This window comes from Hyperolius riggenbachi, chromosome 1 (assembly GCF_040937935.1).
Source record: "Hyperolius riggenbachi isolate aHypRig1 chromosome 1, aHypRig1.pri, whole genome shotgun sequence".
Classification (NCBI taxonomy): Eukaryota; Metazoa; Chordata; class Amphibia; order Anura; family Hyperoliidae; genus Hyperolius; species Hyperolius riggenbachi.
The window spans coordinates 463,749,264-463,768,883 of NC_090646.1; the positions used below are offsets into that span (position 1 = coordinate 463,749,264).

Here is a 19,620-nt window from a genome sequence, read left to right on the forward strand (position 1 = left end):
TAGCAAAAAGTACCACCCAAAGAAAGCTTAATTGGTGGTGAAAAAAAAACAATGTATCTCAGCATGATAAGTACTGTTAAAAATTATTGGCAGATGAATGGACACAGCACTAAAAGGTGAAAATTGCTCTGGTTTTTAAGGGGAAAAAACTCTTGGAGGTGAAGTGGATAAACAAACAAACAAAAACAAAAAAAAACAAAGGCAAAACAAAACGTATCCTGCTGCACTGCTTTGTCAGCAGTGGCATAAGGATACTCTGTGGTAATACTTATAGGAGAATCCTATTCTAATAATCCTAACATTTGTATAGCGCCTCTCTCCTGTTGGACTCAAAAGTGCTCAAGAGTTGCAGCCACTAAGGGCGCACCCAAGAGGCCACCCTGCAGTGTTAGGGAGTCTTGCCTAAGGACTCCTTACTGAATGGGTACTGACCCTAGCCAAAATTTGAACCCTGATCTCACATGTCAAAGGCAGAGCCCTTAGCCAGTACACGTACCTCTCGCTGGTGAAGAAGAGGAACAGTTTATTGTCCTAACAAGCCATACATGAAAAAGGTCTATGGGCTTTTAGTAGTACTGTAATTAAAACCTTACTACCAATTTATTCAACACTGTAGAGCCACCTGAAGAAAAATGCTGGCTAAAGCAAAATGATCTAATAAAATAGAATTGTGCATATAAATGGCAGTGCACACAGCTACCATGATAGCAACTAGTGTTCGTGAGTACATCATACAAAGAGGGATCGACCCACTACTATAAATACTAACCACAAGAAAACATTATGTACGGCTTATAAAAAACATAATATGATAGCCTTCAAGCCTCTTTCCTTTCTCAAATGCTTGATTTTTCTGTTTAGCTGTATACAAAATATTGCCAAGAAAACAGTAAAGAGTGTGTGAATATTTGGTTGAGCGGTTTCATTTTGAACTGCCCTGATGCTCACGCAAATTAACACATTAATTCAGGGGCATAACTGCAAATTATGTGGCTTTCCAAGTGTGTTGTCCCTGTCAGAGCTCTGTAAGCTAAATGTTAGCACTTCTGGATGCTCTCCCAACCCGGGATCAGCAATATTATTGCCATAGTTGGGCTCTGTCAACTACTGAATTTCTTTTCGAGCTGTTACTCATTTTGAATCCATCCCTTTTAAAAAGCCTCGGAAGAAGCTAGGAGTCCCTCACCACAGGCACCCACTACCCTTCTACTGGATCCCAGCACAGCATCACACCATTACCTTACAGATAAGTAATCTACAAACGTTTGCTTGGACTTTTGACATTGCTATGTGCATTCACATTTGGTTGTATTCTGGCTTCATCTGATATATTAAACTGTATAGTGCCAGAGTTCCGTTTCTTCATTGTACCCTTTTAAAAACGGCCTGACTAATTATTTTTGATTGGTTGTATTCTGGCTTCATCTGATATATTAAACTGTATAGTGCCAGAGTTCCGTTTCTTCATTGTACCCTTTTAAAAACGGCCTGACTAATTATTTTTGATTAAAAAAAAAAATGTACATTAACAACCTTGTTATCATCTTCATCATAGAAGCTGGACCGAGCCTCACTGAACAAGGGGATATTCAGAGGAGGGTCTGCAAAGCAGGAAATGACCTCATCAAAGTTCCTAGAGAAGAAATGTATTATAAGGATATACCATTTAGAAGAGTTTTTGTTTATTTAGCAGTTGTTTTACATAGATGAATTATTAATATATTGCATGCAATCATTAACTCTCTGCACTCAAAACACTCAATAAGCTGGGACTCTAGTAGTGATCAAAACAACTAGGTTGCAAAAACGGAGGATCTTCGCATCCAAAATGCACTGCAATGATTTTGTACCAGACATGCAGACACATACATAAATCAATTCAATTTCTCCAGTGAGCGACAAACTACAGTTTGCTTATAAGCTAAATTTGTTTTTAAAGGGAACCTAAACTGAGAAGGATATGGATTTTTCCTTTTAAAATAATACCAGTTGCCTGACTCTCCTGCTGATCCTGCATCTCTAATACGTTTAGCCACAGCCCCTCAACAAGCATGCAGATCAGGTGCTCTGAAGTCAGACTGGATTAGCTGCATGCTTGTTTCAGCTGTGTGATTCATCCACTATTGCACGTAAAGAGATTAGCAGGACTGACAAGCAACTGGTATTGTTTAAAAGGAAACATCCATATCCCTCTCAGTTAAGGTTCCCTTTAAGTCATGTTATACATGGGGAAATGTGGATAAATTATTTACTTTTAGATAATTCTGGAATTGGACATTCTACCTAATAGGCAAGTGTCCCTGCGTCTGTCCGTGTGCCAGTTCTTTTTAGCACTGCGCATGTGCAGGGACAAGACTCAGAGACACTGCCGAGAGCCGGACTACGGGGCCAGAAGGCGGCGGGCGAGCGTACCCACGGCGGATTACTGACAGACCTAGCCTGTTTATGAACGGGTATAATACTTTTTTAGGTTTTTAATGTACTTAATTCATTTTAAACTGCTTACAACAGTTAATACATAAATTCGACAACAAAAATAAGTAAAAAAAAAAAAAATAATCCCCAGTAGTAATGTATATTCTGTACATGAAGTCAATTTTGTTTGTATGTAAGAAAAATTGTAACTCAAGTCTTTGTAAGTAGGGGATAGTTTGTATTATTTTTTAAGTGCAGATGGTTAACGGTTGCTTGTATGGAAACTGACCACTCCCCTAAGCAAAAAAAAAAAAATATAAATTGGTGTAAAACTGGGAGGGAATCAGTATGATAATACTTCCCCCCCCCCCCCCCTTTTGCAAGCTTAAAAGCTGCTGTTCTGAACCTAGTGAACCATCTGAGTCACTGACTAGGAATAACAGTGCAGCCAGCGGAGCCTAAAAAAAAAAATTAAAAAAAATCTAAAATTCTCTCAAGCTTTTATTCAAGATCAGTTTCTGACAAGCTAGATTTCAGGATTTAGCCTTAGAGCTTAGACACATTCACTCAAATCTGCCGCCTTCACCTTAAAAACAAAGAAAAATATGGCAAAAAAATATTCTGCACTCCTTTGACAATATAAAAGAAATCCTTTATTGGTCATCAAAGTTCAGCAGAGGTACATGACAACAACAGAAGCTGGCGCATTTATAACCCTACTGGGCCTTAGCTGTAGCTTTTAATGGATGACCAATAAGGGCTTTAGTTTATGTCGACAAACAAGTACGGAATATTTTTGCTGAGGACGTCTCGAGTAGAACTCTTTTTCGAGCATCCTCCATTGTATCCACAGCACATCTATACATGGTGAGGTAGAGTTGCCTTTTTGTCTTTAAACTAAAAAAAAAAAAAAAATAAACAAAAAAAAAATCAATAAATAAATAAATAGTAGCTAGAAGATTTGTAAACCAGTCTGCATATATGGCGTTACGACTGAGGAGGAAATTGTAAATTCCAAGTGAAAAATATATGTAATCAGAGCCTGAATAAGCCATTTGCTTCAAAAGAAAAATTGTTCCCCATTCATGAATCACCTGGTGAAATCCTCAAATCTATCAAAAGCCACCATCACACCCATCCGCTGGCACAAAGGTGAGAAGCCACTGTCCATAAAGAGCTCACTGCTCTGGCGGTTTATTTCTAAGTGTGAGGCACTAACTGGCAGAGACATCCTGTAGATAGAAAAACAGAACATTAACACCAATACCAATTTTCACATTCCGTTTGCAAATGGCTTAGTTTTTTTAGGTTTGAGATGAGATCTAGCAATACATCCTGGGGTTAATTTACTAAGAAAGCAGCATCATATATATTGGCATACAAACAACAGGAATAGGTTGCATGGCTGTATATAGCTCTGGAACTATCTTGATTAATATTAATGGACGAAGACTGTGTGAGTGTATTAAAAAAAAAAAAAAAAATATATATATATATATATATATATATATATATATATATATATATATATATATATATATATATATATATATATATATATATATATATATATATATATATATATATATATATATATATATATATATATATATATATATATATACATACATTTTTTTTTATCCTGTCGGCTACATATGACACCAAAGTCCATTAATTAAGTGCAGATGATATGTTACCCATTACTTGGCAAACTGTAAGCTAGCCTAACTTCTAGGATGCTATACATGGTTAGAAATAGAGTTTACATGCAGGCAGAAGCATGTGAGGAACAATGAGGACAGCCATTTTCCAAGCTGCCTTTAACCTCCCTGGCGGTAAGCCGTGCTGAGCACGGGCTATGCCGCCGAGAGGCACCGCTCAGGCCCCGCTGGGCCGATTTGCATAATTTTTTTTTTGCTGCACGCAGCTAGCACTTTGCTAGCTGCGTGCAGTGCCCGATCGCCGCCGCTACCAGCCGATCTGCCGCTATACGCGTCGCCGCAGCCGCCCCCTCCCCAGACCCCGTGCGCTGCCTGGCCAATCAGTGCCAGGCAGCGCTGTGGTGTGGATCGGAGTCCCCTTTGACGTCACAACGTCGATGACGTCATCCCGCCCCGTCGCCATGGCGACAGGGGAAGCCCTCCAGGAGATCCCGTTCTTTAAACGGGATCTCTTGATCTCCGATCGCCGGTGGCGATCGGAGGGGCTGGGGGGATGCCGCTGAGCAGCGGCTATCATGTAGCGAGACCTCGTCTCGCTACATGAAGAAAAAAATTTTTTTTTAAAAAAAAAACCTATTTGCTGCCCCCTGGCGGATTTTGACAAACCGCCAGGAGGGTTAAAGATCCCAACTATATTCTATCGCTCTCTCCACAAACACGATGGAGAAATATAGCTAATGTGTTTACTTTTAAAGAGACACTGAAGCGAAAAAAAATATATGGCATAGTGAATTGGTTGTGTACTATGAATAATTACTAGAAGATTAGCAGCAAAGAAAATATTCTCCTATTTTTTTTTCCAGGTATATAGTGTTTTTTTCTAACATTGCATCATTCTATAATATGTGCAGATTACACAACACTCAGCATTCAAAATGATTCTTTCAGAGCAGTCTGTGAACTAATGACCTCTCCTCTGCCAGAGAAAAAGTAAATAGTTCAATAACAGTTGAGATAATAAAAGTCAGATAACAGCCCTCTCCACGACTTTGAAAGTCGTAGAGCTTAATGGCTTGTTTGCATAGAGATAACAACTGGAGTTTCTTAACTCTTCCTGTACTGGAAACAATTACACTGATGTATCTGATCTTAATGTTTTATTTCTTAGCTGTACTACACATACAAATCATAATATCATCATTTTTTTTCTCGCTTCAGTGTCTCTTTAAGAGCTTTGCTTGTCCACATGAACCAAGTTAAATCGCTTGTTTTTTATGAACTCATAAAAAGTAAATGAAAAAAAATCTAAGTTTATGGAATGAACTGGGGCAGCAGAGCAGCGATGTGGTAAGCCTTGCAACACTAGAGTTCATGATTAGACTTGTGTCTAATATGGAGGTCCCGTTTCCTTTAGGTTTTAATTTTCCCATTCATTTATTTCTCATCACTTGTGATGAGAAAAGATGTCTAAATTATCTGATTGTCCTTGGAGAGTTTTTTTTTTTTTTTTGATTCAATGGTTTCATTGTAAAATTGCAACTAAGACTTCTTTCCCAATAAAAGACGGCCACTCTCAAGCCTGCCACTGCAGCACAGCAGGTACTGTTGCATGCATTTTTAGCAGGCAATGGAGGTGTTGCCATTTGATAAAAAGAACTGCATCTGCAATACTGCAGAATGATGTGTTTTGAGGTCTAATTCAATGCAATGTACAGGCATAGTGGAAAAGGTGCATGGTCAGCAATACAAATGCCTGCAACAATGTAGCTACCTGAAAGCCTAGCGTTGCGCACCACTTAGGGCTCTTTCACACTAGAGGCTGCAGTAGAAAAGGATGAAAGTCAGCCTTTTGCTTAACGCCAATACATAGCGTTTTCAAAGCCTTTTGAAAGAGTTTTACAGCTCATATGAAAACGTCTTTTTTTTCTTCTATAAAAATAAGTGAACAAGTCAGCTATAAAACGCTTTGAAAACGCTGAAGTTGGCGTTTTCCATTGACTATCATTGAAACGCCAACAGCCAACTTCGGCTGTAAACAGCCCTGAAAAAGCTCCTGGGAGCGTTGAAACGCAATGCTCCAAAACGCTGAGTTAGATGTGAAAGGTAAAATGAAAGTCTATGGACTTTCTTTTACCTAGCAAAACGCCAACTTCAGCCGTGGCGTTAAAACGCCGAAAAAGCCCTCTGGTGTGAAAGGGCCCTTAACAATGGTCAGTCAGCCAGGGGCGTTGCTAGCCCCAAAGATCAGTGGCACGTGCCACAGGTCTATTCTGGGGTTCCCTGGATGTTCCCCAGGCAGAGCTCTATGGGGGCATGCTGGGAGTTGTGGTGCCTCAATGGCGGACATGCTGGGAGCTGTGATGCCTCTAAGGGGGCATGTTGGGTGCTGTGGTGCCTCTATGGGGGCATGCAGGGATCTGTGGTTATTCTATGGGGCAAGCGGGGATTTGTGGTGCCTCAATGGAAGGCCCATGGGAGCAAGCAAGGTGGTCCACTAGAAGGTCAGGGTATGGTTTGGGGGACTGGCAGACAACCCTGGAAGCAGGCTAGCCCACCCAGCAGAAAGCCAGACCAGCAGAAGTTATTCTGCCTAGCTATGTTTAAGTGGCACTGCCTATTTATGTAATCCTAACATGTGTTATGTGATATGCTGCATTTATTGGTCGATTGGTTTTTTTTAGTATTAATGGAGGGGGGGAGGGGGAATTCAAACATTTTTCTGGGCAGGCCTACTTAGACCGCCGTTAAATTCTTATAAATTTGGCTCCACCCAAGTGCCTGAAAGTGCCCCGGATCTCTTAGGATCCTAGCAACGCCCCCACAGTCACGCCTTTTTATACGAAACACTAACAAACCTAACACAAAAAATTAATTTGAGGATATTAGGAAAGGGTGGGAAATAAGTAATAGCAGGTTTTTAGGGTTAGGATAAGGGGGATAAATGAAGTTCAGGGTCAGCATCTCTCTGCCAATATCTCTCAGCCCAGAACACTGCCAAGATGCTAAGAACCAACATTCTAAACTGGAGTGTGGAAACCGTGGAAAGTTTACAAATATCTGCACCTGCACCACTACTACATGGAAGTGTTTAGCACATACACTGTAAGTTATACTTAAGGAATACTCATGGATACAAGCAGGAAACTGTTGCACTTTTTTTTCACAATCAGCCATATTCCAACATGTCCTTTTCTCTTCACCAAAGGTTCTGCTATGAACTGATGCCTTCTATTTTCAGAGTACATGCAACATATATAATATTTCTAAACCGTATCCACCATGGACTGGTGACAAAGTCATCAGAAGATTTTCCATAAAACATACAGACTAAGCTTTCCAAAGAGGGAAAAAAGAAATCTCAAGGAAAGGGAAAAAACTCCAAATGAACAAATAAATGTCATGAATTACACACAGACTAAAGGTGGAAACTTTAGGTATGCTTTATACTTGAGATATTGATTATTAAATTGATATAAAAAGTTAAACATCCGGGCATTTAGCAAACATAAAGAAGCAATAGACTTAAGCTATATAATAATTGACACTTTGGAAGCACTGTTTGTAGAGACTTCCCCCATCCCACTCCTCTTAGGCTTCTTTCACATCTGACAGGATGCTGATGATAGCTGAAGTCAACGTTTTTAACAACATTTTTTCCCCTGCGTTTTGCAAGCGTCACAGTACTTTTCACTGCAATTGTTTTCTGTTTTACTGTGCGTTTTTAATTGCGTTTTGACGTCTATAAAACGCTGACTTCGACTGTCCAAAAGATGCAAAATGAAGTGAAAAATTTTGCATCTTTTGGACAAATGCAGTGATTGGTTCTGAAAAGTAAACAAATGGTGGTAGGTTTTTTATATTATTTAAATGTACAAATGCAATTTGAGGTGATTTGATTGCCCTAGAACTGCGCCACAACCTCATTTCCACATTCCTCAGCCAGCCGTAAAAAGGAAGTGATGCACAGGAAATAGTTTAATTGAATTCTGGGAGAGAAACAATACGTTGCGACGTAGTTAAAACACCCACTTTTTAGAAAGTTGGTGTTTTACATTTACTAGAATTGCAACGCGTAACGCCGACATTGGATGATAAAATGCGCCCCGGAGCGTTGTAACGCAACGCACAAAAACACGACGTTAGATGTGAAAGGTAGAATGAAATGTCTATGGACTTTCATTTTACCTTGGTTACCGCAAAAAAAAAATACGATGCGTTGAAACGTAGAAAATAGCCTCTGATGTGAATGGGCCCTTAATCAATGGATGCAGCTTTTCTCCAGCTCTGTGGGGACCACAATTACATTCCTGGTTGTCAAACTCCCTGCTGTATATATATTAAAAAAAAAAAAAAAAAAAAAAAAAAAAAAAGGATCAAGGGACAACAATTTTGCTTGGACTATAAGGTTGTGCATAAAAGTTTTCTTATGCACAGCTTCATCCTCACCTCTCACGGTTTTTAGTGAACAGAGAAGAATTACACCTGCAATACAAACTCACGCTTTTCAAACTGCAAAAGCAGCAAGCTTTCTGATGAAGTTCAGCAATGTCTGTGTGATGACAATATTTGCACCTGATTATGCTGGCCGGAAAAATATTGGACATTCGGTATTTAACACAATGGCCTCGATTCATAAAGCATTACCTCATGCGGTAATGCTGAAAACAGCAGACTTTACCGAGCACTCAGCAATTTGTCAATTCATAAAGGCTGTTACTGCATGAGAAGCTGACATTACCGACCAGGTAGATAAATTACCGACTTGGCTGTAGTTACCGCCAACACATGTCAGTAAATTGTCAGCAAATGCCAATTCATAAAGCCTTCAACAAGCGGTAAGCCTGGCGGTAGTTACCGACACCTCTAGTGAGGCATTAACAAGTTACCGACAGCTCTGATGAATGCAAAGTGCAGAGAGCCGAAGTCTGTTTGAGTCATCTGTAGAGAGAGCTGTCTGTGTGAGTCATTTGAGCAGGCAGGGAAAGTCTGTGCAAGTCGTCTGTCTGAGTCATCTAAATGAGTCATTTTTGCAGAGAGCCGTCTGTGCGAGTCAGGGAAAGTCTGTGCAAGTCATCTGAGTGAGTCATTTTTGGAGAGAGCCGTCTGTGCGAGTCATTTCTGCAGGGCAAAAGAGAGAATCGCCACACTGTTCTACTCTACCTCTCAAGGGGCTGCGGTAATTTACCGACCTCCAACAGCAGCTGGGGAAATCTTTATGAATTCGCACACAGGCCGGGAAAATACCGAGTGCGGTATTTTCCCGACAAGATTTTTTTTTTTTTATCGCACTACTGTTTATGAATCGAGGCCAATGTTTCATTAACTACCTAGGACCATGTTTTTTGACAAGGAGTCGAACGTCTAGACATGGTGGGAAAGCCATGCTAGATCGATAGCCCATAATGCTGCAGTGCATCGCACAGTGGGGGGGGGGGGGGGGGGAAGAGTCAATCCCTGTCTGATCAGAGTCAGACCAGAGAGTGTTTGATCTGCTTGCCACATTGGGTGGTAATCTAAATGTGTATGGCCAGTCTAACAGCTGTAAGAGGTCTATATAAAAACTCTTCCTATATGCATTGCCTTCTTAGGCGTAATTAAAGGTAAAGCAGAAAACATCACATACAATTAATGCCACTTTCCCCACCCTTTCTAGAAATAGACATATGGCTGAAAATGAAAAATATTTGAAAATTATAACAAAAATAAAAGTTTTAGAATGTTTTAGAATTGTTACATAAATGTGTGTTTTGTTTTTTTTAAATTGATTTGATTTGAGTACTTAACAGAAATGAGCCAATTGTGGAGCAATTTGCATTTAACATTTTTGTTTCATATTTTGACCAATAATAAGAGACTGGTGCACCCTTAGGAAATACAAACCGTTTAAAAAAAAAAAAAGAAATGCAACAGAGTGTTATACATAACACGTAACAGGACAGCTTTTACTTTGTACCTTGTGTTGGACTGTTTGTTATAGACGGCAAAGATATATTCCTTTCCTCTCAGATACTGAAAAACAGCCACAATGTACAAAGGAGGAGCTGGGACTGGCAAACAGATGTACAAGAACTGCAAGAAAGTCAACTGCTAACATTCTATCAAAACACATTGGGCCTCACATACAAAAATAAATTATGTGACGTCCTCAACTATAAGGTGGACACATGGTTTCATGTTCTAACCAAAATTAGAAGGGGAAAAAATGCACATTTTGTTGGTTATTATGGGGAATACTCATTTTTAATTATTCCAGCTTTGACACATGCAGCTTAATGTACAATTTATAGTTGTAGTTTTCTATTGGAAAATACATTGAAAAACATGCACACTAGAGAGTTTGTGGCTGAAAGTTATTCAACTGCACCATGGCCAAACGAATGGTCTGGCAATAAAATTAGAAGTTTTTTTTTTTTGACCTCAGATTGGTCTTCCAGATTCCCCTGTGAACAGCAGCTCTTTCTGGCAGAGAAGGAATTGTATTAGCAATAGAGAAAGCAAAGACTAGTTGTTAGAGTTACTTTGTTTTCACATAATGGAACTAGGAGGACAAAAGTCAATAAGAAATGCATTGCTAAAGCCCTCTGACAATTGGCTTCAAAAAAGCATTTCAAAGCAAGAGCTGAAAGCACAAGACAGCATTATTGGAAGAGATTGTACGTTGAATTAAAATATTTTCCATGCTATAGAGAGGATTCTGCAGTCATACCTGCTCAGTGCTGGGCTGCTCTCTCTGTAATCAAATGGGCAAATAACAGGACAGTGTCACAAGAAGTCCAATCAGAATGATTTATTTAAATAAACACCTATATATACACATTTATGAAACCTACAGCTTCTGGAATCACTGCATTTTCAGGAGTCTTCCCTGTAGATCTTTAGTACAGTTTAAAAAGACAGTCAAATAAAATTTTAATTTAGGGTAAATAAAACAGGCATTGTTATAACAAAGCTTATAACCCAATCTTGTGAGATTTGACACTGTATGAAAAGGATATAGCACACCAGGAGTGCCCATTGTGTAGATCATGATCTACCGATAGATCTCAAAGGACTTCTGGGTAGATCCCATACCAGCTGCACGAGTGGCGTACACATCATATTCTGTCTCTGACTTGTATGAGCTTAGTGAGATATGCTGTCCGGGAGCCATACATTTAGAAGCATTATCTGCTACTGCTGATTACAATTTTTCCAAAAACTAAGCATGGAATTGTAAGCATGTTATTGTGACTATTTGGTCGAGCACTGTTCTATTTGGCTTACTGAGGAGGATTCTGATATGCATCTTATTGATTGGCGGCTTGTGGTAATCACTGATGGACTGCCGCTGTTTATGTGCTGCAGTTGTGTTTTGTATTTGCAACTGTCATTTCTTTATTTGTGAAGTAGCTTCCAAGCTGTAAAAATATGGGCACCTCTGCAGTACACCATATTGTAAAGCATCACTAGGATGGTTTAGGGCGAAAAAAAAATTAAACATCCAAGTCAAAAGAAAAAAAAAATGAAGGGCTTTCCCCAGAAGATTCAAACACCACAATGAGAATATAAAAAGTTCTACTCCTTCCCCCATGTGGTCCAACTGCTGCAACAGAAAAAAAAAAGGTAGACAAACATGGGCAACACTCACATGCATTACCGTAACATTTGTGCAGCTGACCCATGGTACATGCAACACACAGTACACAACTGGCTTTACTACAGATAATATTGCTGTGTGCCCTCTACACACGGCTTTCTTAATGACACTACATCATGCATCAACCCCTTTGGACATATTTAGAGATCCGTATAAATGCCCTATGGGAGACTAGGGCCCTGATAGCACAAAACTTTCTCACCAGTGAGGTCACACCATACTGGAAAAACTTTTTCAAATCTTAAAAAGGACTCAAACTGTTGAGCTGTCCTAAACTAACTTCAGTTTAATATTACTACAATTACCTACTTTCTAGTACCTATTGACTTCCACAAAACTGAAAAAGGTTATTTTGTAGATAAGGTGACATCATGCAAGGAAAGTAAGGTGAATGTTTACTAAGCATAGATCTCTGAAACCTAGCATTATAAAACTTTAGCTCGATATTAAAAGGGATCGTTTTTCAACAGTTGCTTTTCTTTTAGTTAACACAGTATGAAACAGTTCTCTGCTGCGAACAACAGATAGGAAATGCAACCATATATCATGTACTAAAGGTCATTCTGTTGATCAGCGATTAACTGCTTAGAATAAGTCCATTATTATACCTGTTTGGATGAGAAGAAGGCAGCATAAACTGAAATTCCACCACACATGTGCCATCCTTGAGCTGATTATGCTGCAGGCTGTTCAGTTCATAAGCTATATAGCCTCTTCTTACATATACCTAGAAACACAGGTCACAGTAACAATACATTATATTAAACCTGGCTAAACCATTCCTCTATTCTTTAGAGATTACGTTAATTACAAACCGGAGAAACCAATCCTTTTGCCTTAAGGTGCGTACACAAAGGTGCGTTGACAAATGTAGCTCGTCAGGGATCGGGACCCGATCCCCTTGAGAAACATCGCTAGGCCGGCCTGTACAGACACGTGTCAGTGGTGTAGCTGACATGTTCTGTTGCTATGCAGGACGGAGGGACAATGGAGCAGCACCTACATAGCTTCATGCAGCAGGCAGTAGAGCCGATGGACAAAGAAGTTACCCACTGCTTGGCCAAGTTGATGCGCTGGAAGGATTGCTCATGAAGCGGGGGTCGGGGGCTACTGTGCACACACTTGATTATTGGCTGAGGCAATAGTTAAGCGGACTTTAGTGAAGCATGTGTACGAGCCTTTAAAAGCTGTACATGCAGAAGTGACAACAAGAGGACCAGTTTACAAGTTGCATGATTTTCAGAGTTGATTTATGAGCTTTTGAAAGTGGAAGTTTTTTTGTCTCCTTTTTTTAATCACTTCAGGACTTCATATGCTTACCCCCCCCCCCCCCATGACCAGGCTATTTTTTTCAATTTTGGGCTCTGCAGCTTTAAAAGCTTGCTGCAGAGCCATACCATGCAGGACACAAATGAATTCCCTCCCCTTTTTCTACCCACCAACAGAGCTTTCTGTTGGTGGGCTCTGATCGCTCCCCCAATGTTTATTTTTTTATATTTGTTTATTTTTTTAATAAATATAGCTTTTTAAAATTACTTTTTTCTCCCTCCCTCCGCCAGCCAATCACTGCGAAAGGCTGTCATAGGCAGCCTATGAGAGCTGATCGCTCCTGTGCCTCTCAGGGGGACAGCCGAGTGACAAGGCTGTCCCCAGTACACCGGTGCCGTAGATTGCAGCGCTGTACAATGTAAATAGATCGCCGCTGGGAGCTCAGTCATTCAAGCGGAGATGGGCGCGCATCTCCTGCAAAACATGCCCTCAGGGACTTGACGCCAATTGGCGTTACGCGGTCCTGGGGGAGTTGCTGCTTTTACGCCCATTGGCGTGACATAGTCGTTAGGTAATTAATGCACACGTTGGACAGAGAGTGGAAGGTGACAAAACTCTTAGAGGTCCTATCTTTATTCTTATTTGGAAGAGCCATTGTGTCACCTTGACAGCTGGCACTAGAACAGAATGGAAGCAAAAATCCAATGTTAAATGGCTGTCTCTAGGCAAGCTGGGGAATAACCTGCCAAAATAACAGCTAACACCCAACCCAGATTTTAATAGGTTTAGTCTTGCCTCACAAACACAATTTGTTTAGTGGGCTTAATTTCCAAGTATTCTCTAGTATAGCTGTTTAAGCCGATTTCCTGCCCCACCTCCCAAATATTCCAGAGCAGCATACTGAAATAAAAATCTGTCCAAACACCACAATTGAAATTAATGCCACAAGACAGCTGCTCGGCTCTTTGCTTAAAGCATACATGTAATGAGGGGGGGGGGGGGTTAACCCCAGTAGTTTGGAGCCTCTGGATGGTCCAGAGCCGGGGTGCCCACACTTTTATAGCTAGAGAGCTACTTAAAAATCCACCACAGACGTAGCCTCCCCCATTGGCAGCCCCACATTGCCCCAGTATTGGCAGCCCCACAGCCACATTGCTGCCTGTGTACTGCCTTGAGGGGAGGAGATGCTGAGTATGTCTCCCAGCCTGCAGGGGAGGAGACAATGTTGCATCATTTCCACCTCTCCCCTTCAGCCGCACCACTCCTCTTCAGCCGCGCCTCTGTCCTTCATGATGCAGCTATAGCATCAAAATCTGACAGCCGAAGCTACAGGGAAGCAAATTCTGACAGCCGTGACAACAATATTTGATGGGATGCAGCCATGCAGCCGCGAACTACTCAGCAGACAGTTGTAATCTACTGGTAGATTGCGATCAACCTAATGGGCAACCCTTGTCCAGAGGATTTCCAGATCCTTGTCAGATCCTTCCAGCACAGAGTCCATCTTCTGACTGTGGACTAGCTCATCCAGACTGGGAATGCGCGAGTAAGGTCAGCCCATGCCCAGTAGAACAAAGCCACTCGTGCACTGATTTTTTTTCTCTGTGCACAAGTGCTTTGTTCTACTGTACATACATGGACCTTACTCCAGAGGCTCCCCACTATTGAGTTAAGTATCTAACTTTGTAACGGTTTTTCACTACGAGTAAAAGCAGCCAAGATCATGCCCTCTTCCCACAGAATTTTGTCAATGGTAGTGTGAGTGGCAGCCTTGTCCACAAACCTTGTGATAATCCAGAGGTATGCCATGTCATTAATTTTAATTCAGGAGGACCTTACCTCCAGAATGGACATGGCACAGAAGGAAAGCCTTGAGGTTGTCATGTGACCACCAGGCCAAGAAGGAATGTAATGCCCGAATAAATTCAAAACTAAAAGCAAATTCTCACAGCAGTTGAGTTGATTGATGTGAATTATAATAAATTCCCATTTCAAATAAGTTGAGTTCCTTGCCATTAACTGCAGGCCTCTGTATTCCCCCAGGGAGTTCTCTTCCATTGTCCTCATTGGGGTCTACATTCCCCCCGACGCATGCATCAAGACTGCCCTGCGAGCACTCAGCGACAGCATCTCACAGTGGGAAACCGCCCTCCCGGAGGCCCTCTTCATTGTCTTGGGAGACTTCAATAATGCGGACTTACGACAAGAGTTGCCTCGCTACAAGCAACACATTACCTGTCCCACAAGGCATCACAACACCCTGGACCACTGCTACACAGTCCACAAGAGCGCCTACAAGGCCACCCAAGGAGCCGCCCTGGGGTACTCCGACCACAACATAATCCATCTGATCCCCCTATACAGGAGGCTCCTGGAGACTGCTAAGCCCACCATCAGATCTGTCAAAAAGTGGACAGCAGTGGCAAAACTGGAGCTGCAAGCTTGCTTTGACTCCACCGACTGGAGGACCTTGGAGGCACCAACTCTAGAAGAATGGGCAGAGAATGTGACCTCTTACATCAGTTTCTGCGAAGAAGCATGTATCCCAACCAAAACCTACAAGGTCTTCCCCAACAACAAGCCTTGGTTCAACGATAAGCCCTGCCGGCTCCGGAATCTCAAGGAGGTGGCACACAAGTCTGGCTCCCAGGAGGAGTTTAGGTAAGCCAGGAAACCACTGAAATGTGAACTGCGGACTGCAAAGAGGGCATACTCTGACAAGCTGAGACTCTGCCTCCAGTCCAACAACACACGAGCGGTATGGAAAGGCCTAAGGGCAGCCACGAACTTCAAACCCCCTCCACAACCTGTGACCCCCAACCTCCAACTAGCCGAGGAGCTCAACGAGTTCTACTGTAGGTTTGAGCACCAGGCCAAACAGCTCGAGGTCACGGCAACCTCGACAGGGGTGCCCCCCCCCCCCCCACAGAGGACACTTGGCACCTCAGCTCCAGTAGCAGTCCAGGAGGCAGAAGTTCTCCGGCACCTCCGTAAGCTGAACCCCAGGAAGGCCTCTGGCCCGGACGGCGTGTCATCGATCTGTCTAAGAACCTGCGCAGTCCAGCTATCCCCTGTGCTCACCTCCCTATTCGAGCGATCGCTATCAGAAGGCACCGTCCCCTCCTGCTTCAAGAGGTCAACAATTATACCAGTCGCCAAAAAAACGGGCAGCACGGATCTGAACAACTTTAGGCCTGTGGCCCTAACTTCCAACATCATGAAGATACTAAAAAGACTAGTCCTTGCCCACCTCAAGAACTCCACCAATGCCCTCCTCGACCCCGCACCAATTTGCATATGGGGCCAACAGGTCTGTGGAAGATGCCATCAATGTCGGCCTGGAATATATCACAGAGCACCTGGACAGACCCGACTCCTACGCCAGGATCCTGTTCCTGGATTTTAGCTCAGCATTCAACACAATCTGTCCCGACATCCTGTGTGACAACCTTGCACAGGTTGGGGCTGACTCCACTCTTCGGGCATGGGTCAAGGACTTCCTGTAAGAAAGAACGCAACAGGTCAAGCTTGGCAACTGCTTCTCCAGTGTGAGAACCACCAACACTGGCGCCTCGCAAGGATGTGTACTGTCCCCACTCCTGTTCTCCTTGTACACCAACAACTGTACCCCGTCCACTGACTCGGTGAAGGTCATCAAATTTGCGGATGACACCACCATCATTGGCCTGATCGGCAAAAATGGAGAGCACGAGTACCGCAGTGAAGTTGAGCAAATCTGCAGCTGGTGCAAGGATAACAACCTAGTACTCAATGCAGCAAAGACTGTTGAACTGATTGTCGATTTTAGGAGGCACCCACCCCTCCTCCAATCAGTCCTCATAAGTGACACTGAAGTCTCTAGGGTATCATCTGTGCGCTTCCTTGGCACAACCCTCACCAGAGACCTGAAATGGGGGCAGAACACTAGCAAAATTCAAAAGAAATCACAGCAGAGGTTGTTCTTCCTGCGTCAGCTGAAAAAATTTGGCATGCCACGGGAGCTGCTGACCAGCTTCTATACTGCAACCATCGAATCCATCCTTTGTTCTTCAATCATTGTCTGGTATGCTGGCGCGACAGCCAGGGATAGGTATAAGATGCAGAGAGTCATCAATGATGCGGAGAGAGTCATCGGATCTCCGCTGCCAGCTCTCGACCTCCTCCACGCTGCTAGGATGAAGACAAGGGCCACCAGGATCTCTCTCGATCCCTCCCACCCTGGCAGCCGCTACTTTGATCTTCTCCCGTCGGGTCGCCGCTATAGAACTATCCCATCCAAAACCACCAGGCGCAGGAACTCCTTCTTCCATCAAGCAGTCCTGATGCTAAACTAGGGGAGTACTCACCTTCAGGTCAAGAACCCTCTTACTGAGCCTCACTCCACCTGGGACAATAAGGCCACGCAGCCAGCTCTCCTTTTTACACTTTTTATAAACCCTTTGATCTTAACGACTCTACGCAGGCCTCCCAGGCCTGCTCACACTGTTGATATTGTCTTATATACTTTGTACACTTGTAATGTCTGCCTGTGTATCTGTTTGCCTGTCTTTGAACTTGCCTATGCCATGTGAACTAAAAATAATTCCAAGTACGACTCCCATCGCACTTGGCGAATAAAACGGATTCTGATTCTGAAATTAAAACTAATAGTACAGCTCTGTGTGCCCATTTTCGCTTGCTTCTTTTTTTTATTCCTTTCTTCTTTGCAGACACGGCTTTTGGCTGAGCCAGTATTCTGGGTCTCCTTGTCCCTTTTTGTCCCTGCACTGCTATCCATAATAATGGTTCGCGCACTGCCCTGTAGAGAGCCCCAATCGGCGCTCCTCCCATGCCATCTATGACATGGTTGCAATGATCCGAGCCTCTAACCAATAGCCCCTTCTCTTTGCTCCCCTGAGGGGGCAGGACATACAGCAGTGCGTCTCACCTGAGACGCTCTTAAATTTTGCTCACATGGACACATTTGTGCACAAGCCTTGGGAGAAGCTAGGAATCCCTCTGCAAAATTGTCGTTAGGCCGTGCATCACAGACGCCCACTGCACCTCCACGATCTCAGCACAGCAGCATCTCACTTTATACAGAGAAGTCACTACCAGCATTAGCTTGGGCTGTCTTTGTATTGCATTCTGCATTTATGCTTCATTGTATGCTGCTTGCTTTCACCAATTAAACTGCATAGTGTCGGGTATCTGTCTCTTTTGTGTCTATTTCTCTTGCCTCTTACAGCTACTTAACACTACAGATGGTCATTTAGATATAAATAATTTTCAATGTCAATCATTTTCAAAAATAGATAAAATAAGAAGGCATACATTTTAAGTGAGATCAGATAATTTCTTACCTCCAGGGCAGCCATTTGAACAACCTGGTTAACATGGTAGAAAAAATTTGGGAGTACATCAAAGATCGAGGTCTCAGAAAGAATGAGTTTCTGGAAAGGGAACATAGACTGTCACCATTATATTCCATAATGTCTGCTATTGTCATTTGTGACAATGTTTACTAGGCTAATAATAAAGTATTACATAATGAAGTCTTCAACTGACCTTTAAGTTCTCTGGACAGAACTGATGTCCATACAGGTCTATAGCAGACAGAAAAATGGACTCCACTTGATTGTGTCTCAACTCATATGAAGGCATGTGAGATGCGATCAAGACCTATTATGACAGTGATTAGAAGAAGCTCTAAATGCATAAATAAGCACATTACTACATTACAGATGTGCACAAAATAACCAAACAAATTACTCTGTCGGTGGGGTGGGGCTGTTTTGTGCAGAGCCACACAAGCTACATTCTCAAGACTAGAGGCAGTGTAATCAACACTAGACTTGATTTCAGCTGAAAAAATATCCATTACCTGTTTGTGCTACTGGATAAGGTAAGATATAAATGGGAATGTGTGAGAATTTGTTTAAACATTCTTAGATTTAACTTTGACTTAATTTAAAAACCAGGGGCGTAGACACATGTATCGTCTGTTTACACACCGCACCCGCATGCGTGCCGTGATACACCCCCCCACCCCACCCCGGGCATGAACACTGATTGGTAGACAGGAACATATTCCCAAAAGATGATCAAATTGCATGTAACAAATGATCAAAGTGAAAGTAAACACACAGACGCACATTACTTCATGTGTACTATTCAGTACACAGGCAAGTGTCGCGGCATCTAGTGGAAAAGAAGAAAAATACAAGCGAACTACAAATAAGTTATGAAAATAAACTCATTTAATTATTAACCCTTTATTTTTATCATCAAAATAAAACGCTTGTTAAATAAATTATAGTATATATACATATACACATCTCTCTCTCTCTCTATCTATCTATATATATATATATATATATATATATATATATTGTGTGTGTTTTCTTTCCTAAGGGACTCATTTTTTATATGTATGTCATTAGGGTACATTACTGTTATTTTTGCAAATGAGGGCTCGTAATTGTCTCTACAATATAAATAAACACAAAACTGAAAAAAACACCTGTATTTCCAAATAAAATATTGTTGTCATACATTGTACTAAAGACATAATTAAAACACTAATAGCCAGGAGAAATGGGCAAATAAAATGTGTGGGTTTTATCTATCATAGCACATTTTATTTAAAAACTATAATAG

The 19,620-nt window shown here is 41.9% G+C and overlaps 1 protein-coding gene across 3 annotated transcripts in view; it reads right to left on the reverse strand.

Moving 5' to 3' along the window:
• The window catches only part of ACACB (acetyl-CoA carboxylase beta), a 193,107-nt gene that overhangs the window by 47,693 nt on the left and 125,794 nt on the right, over positions 1 to 19,620 (reverse strand). For 2 of the 3 annotated variants that reach the window (XM_068239406.1, XM_068239419.1), the window contains 6 exons: positions 18,529 to 18,642; positions 18,324 to 18,413; positions 12,321 to 12,439; positions 10,783 to 10,806; positions 3,510 to 3,647; positions 1,534 to 1,633 (listed from right to left, as the gene is read on the reverse strand). In XM_068239406.1, coding sequence (XP_068095507.1) covers positions 1,534 to 1,633; positions 3,510 to 3,647; positions 10,783 to 10,806; positions 12,321 to 12,439; positions 18,324 to 18,413; positions 18,529 to 18,642 — 585 coding nt within the window. The remainder of the gene's footprint in view (positions 1 to 1,533; positions 1,634 to 3,509; positions 3,648 to 10,782; positions 10,807 to 12,320; positions 12,440 to 18,323; positions 18,414 to 18,528; positions 18,643 to 19,620) is intronic. The other variant, XM_068239413.1, reaches the window with a different exon arrangement.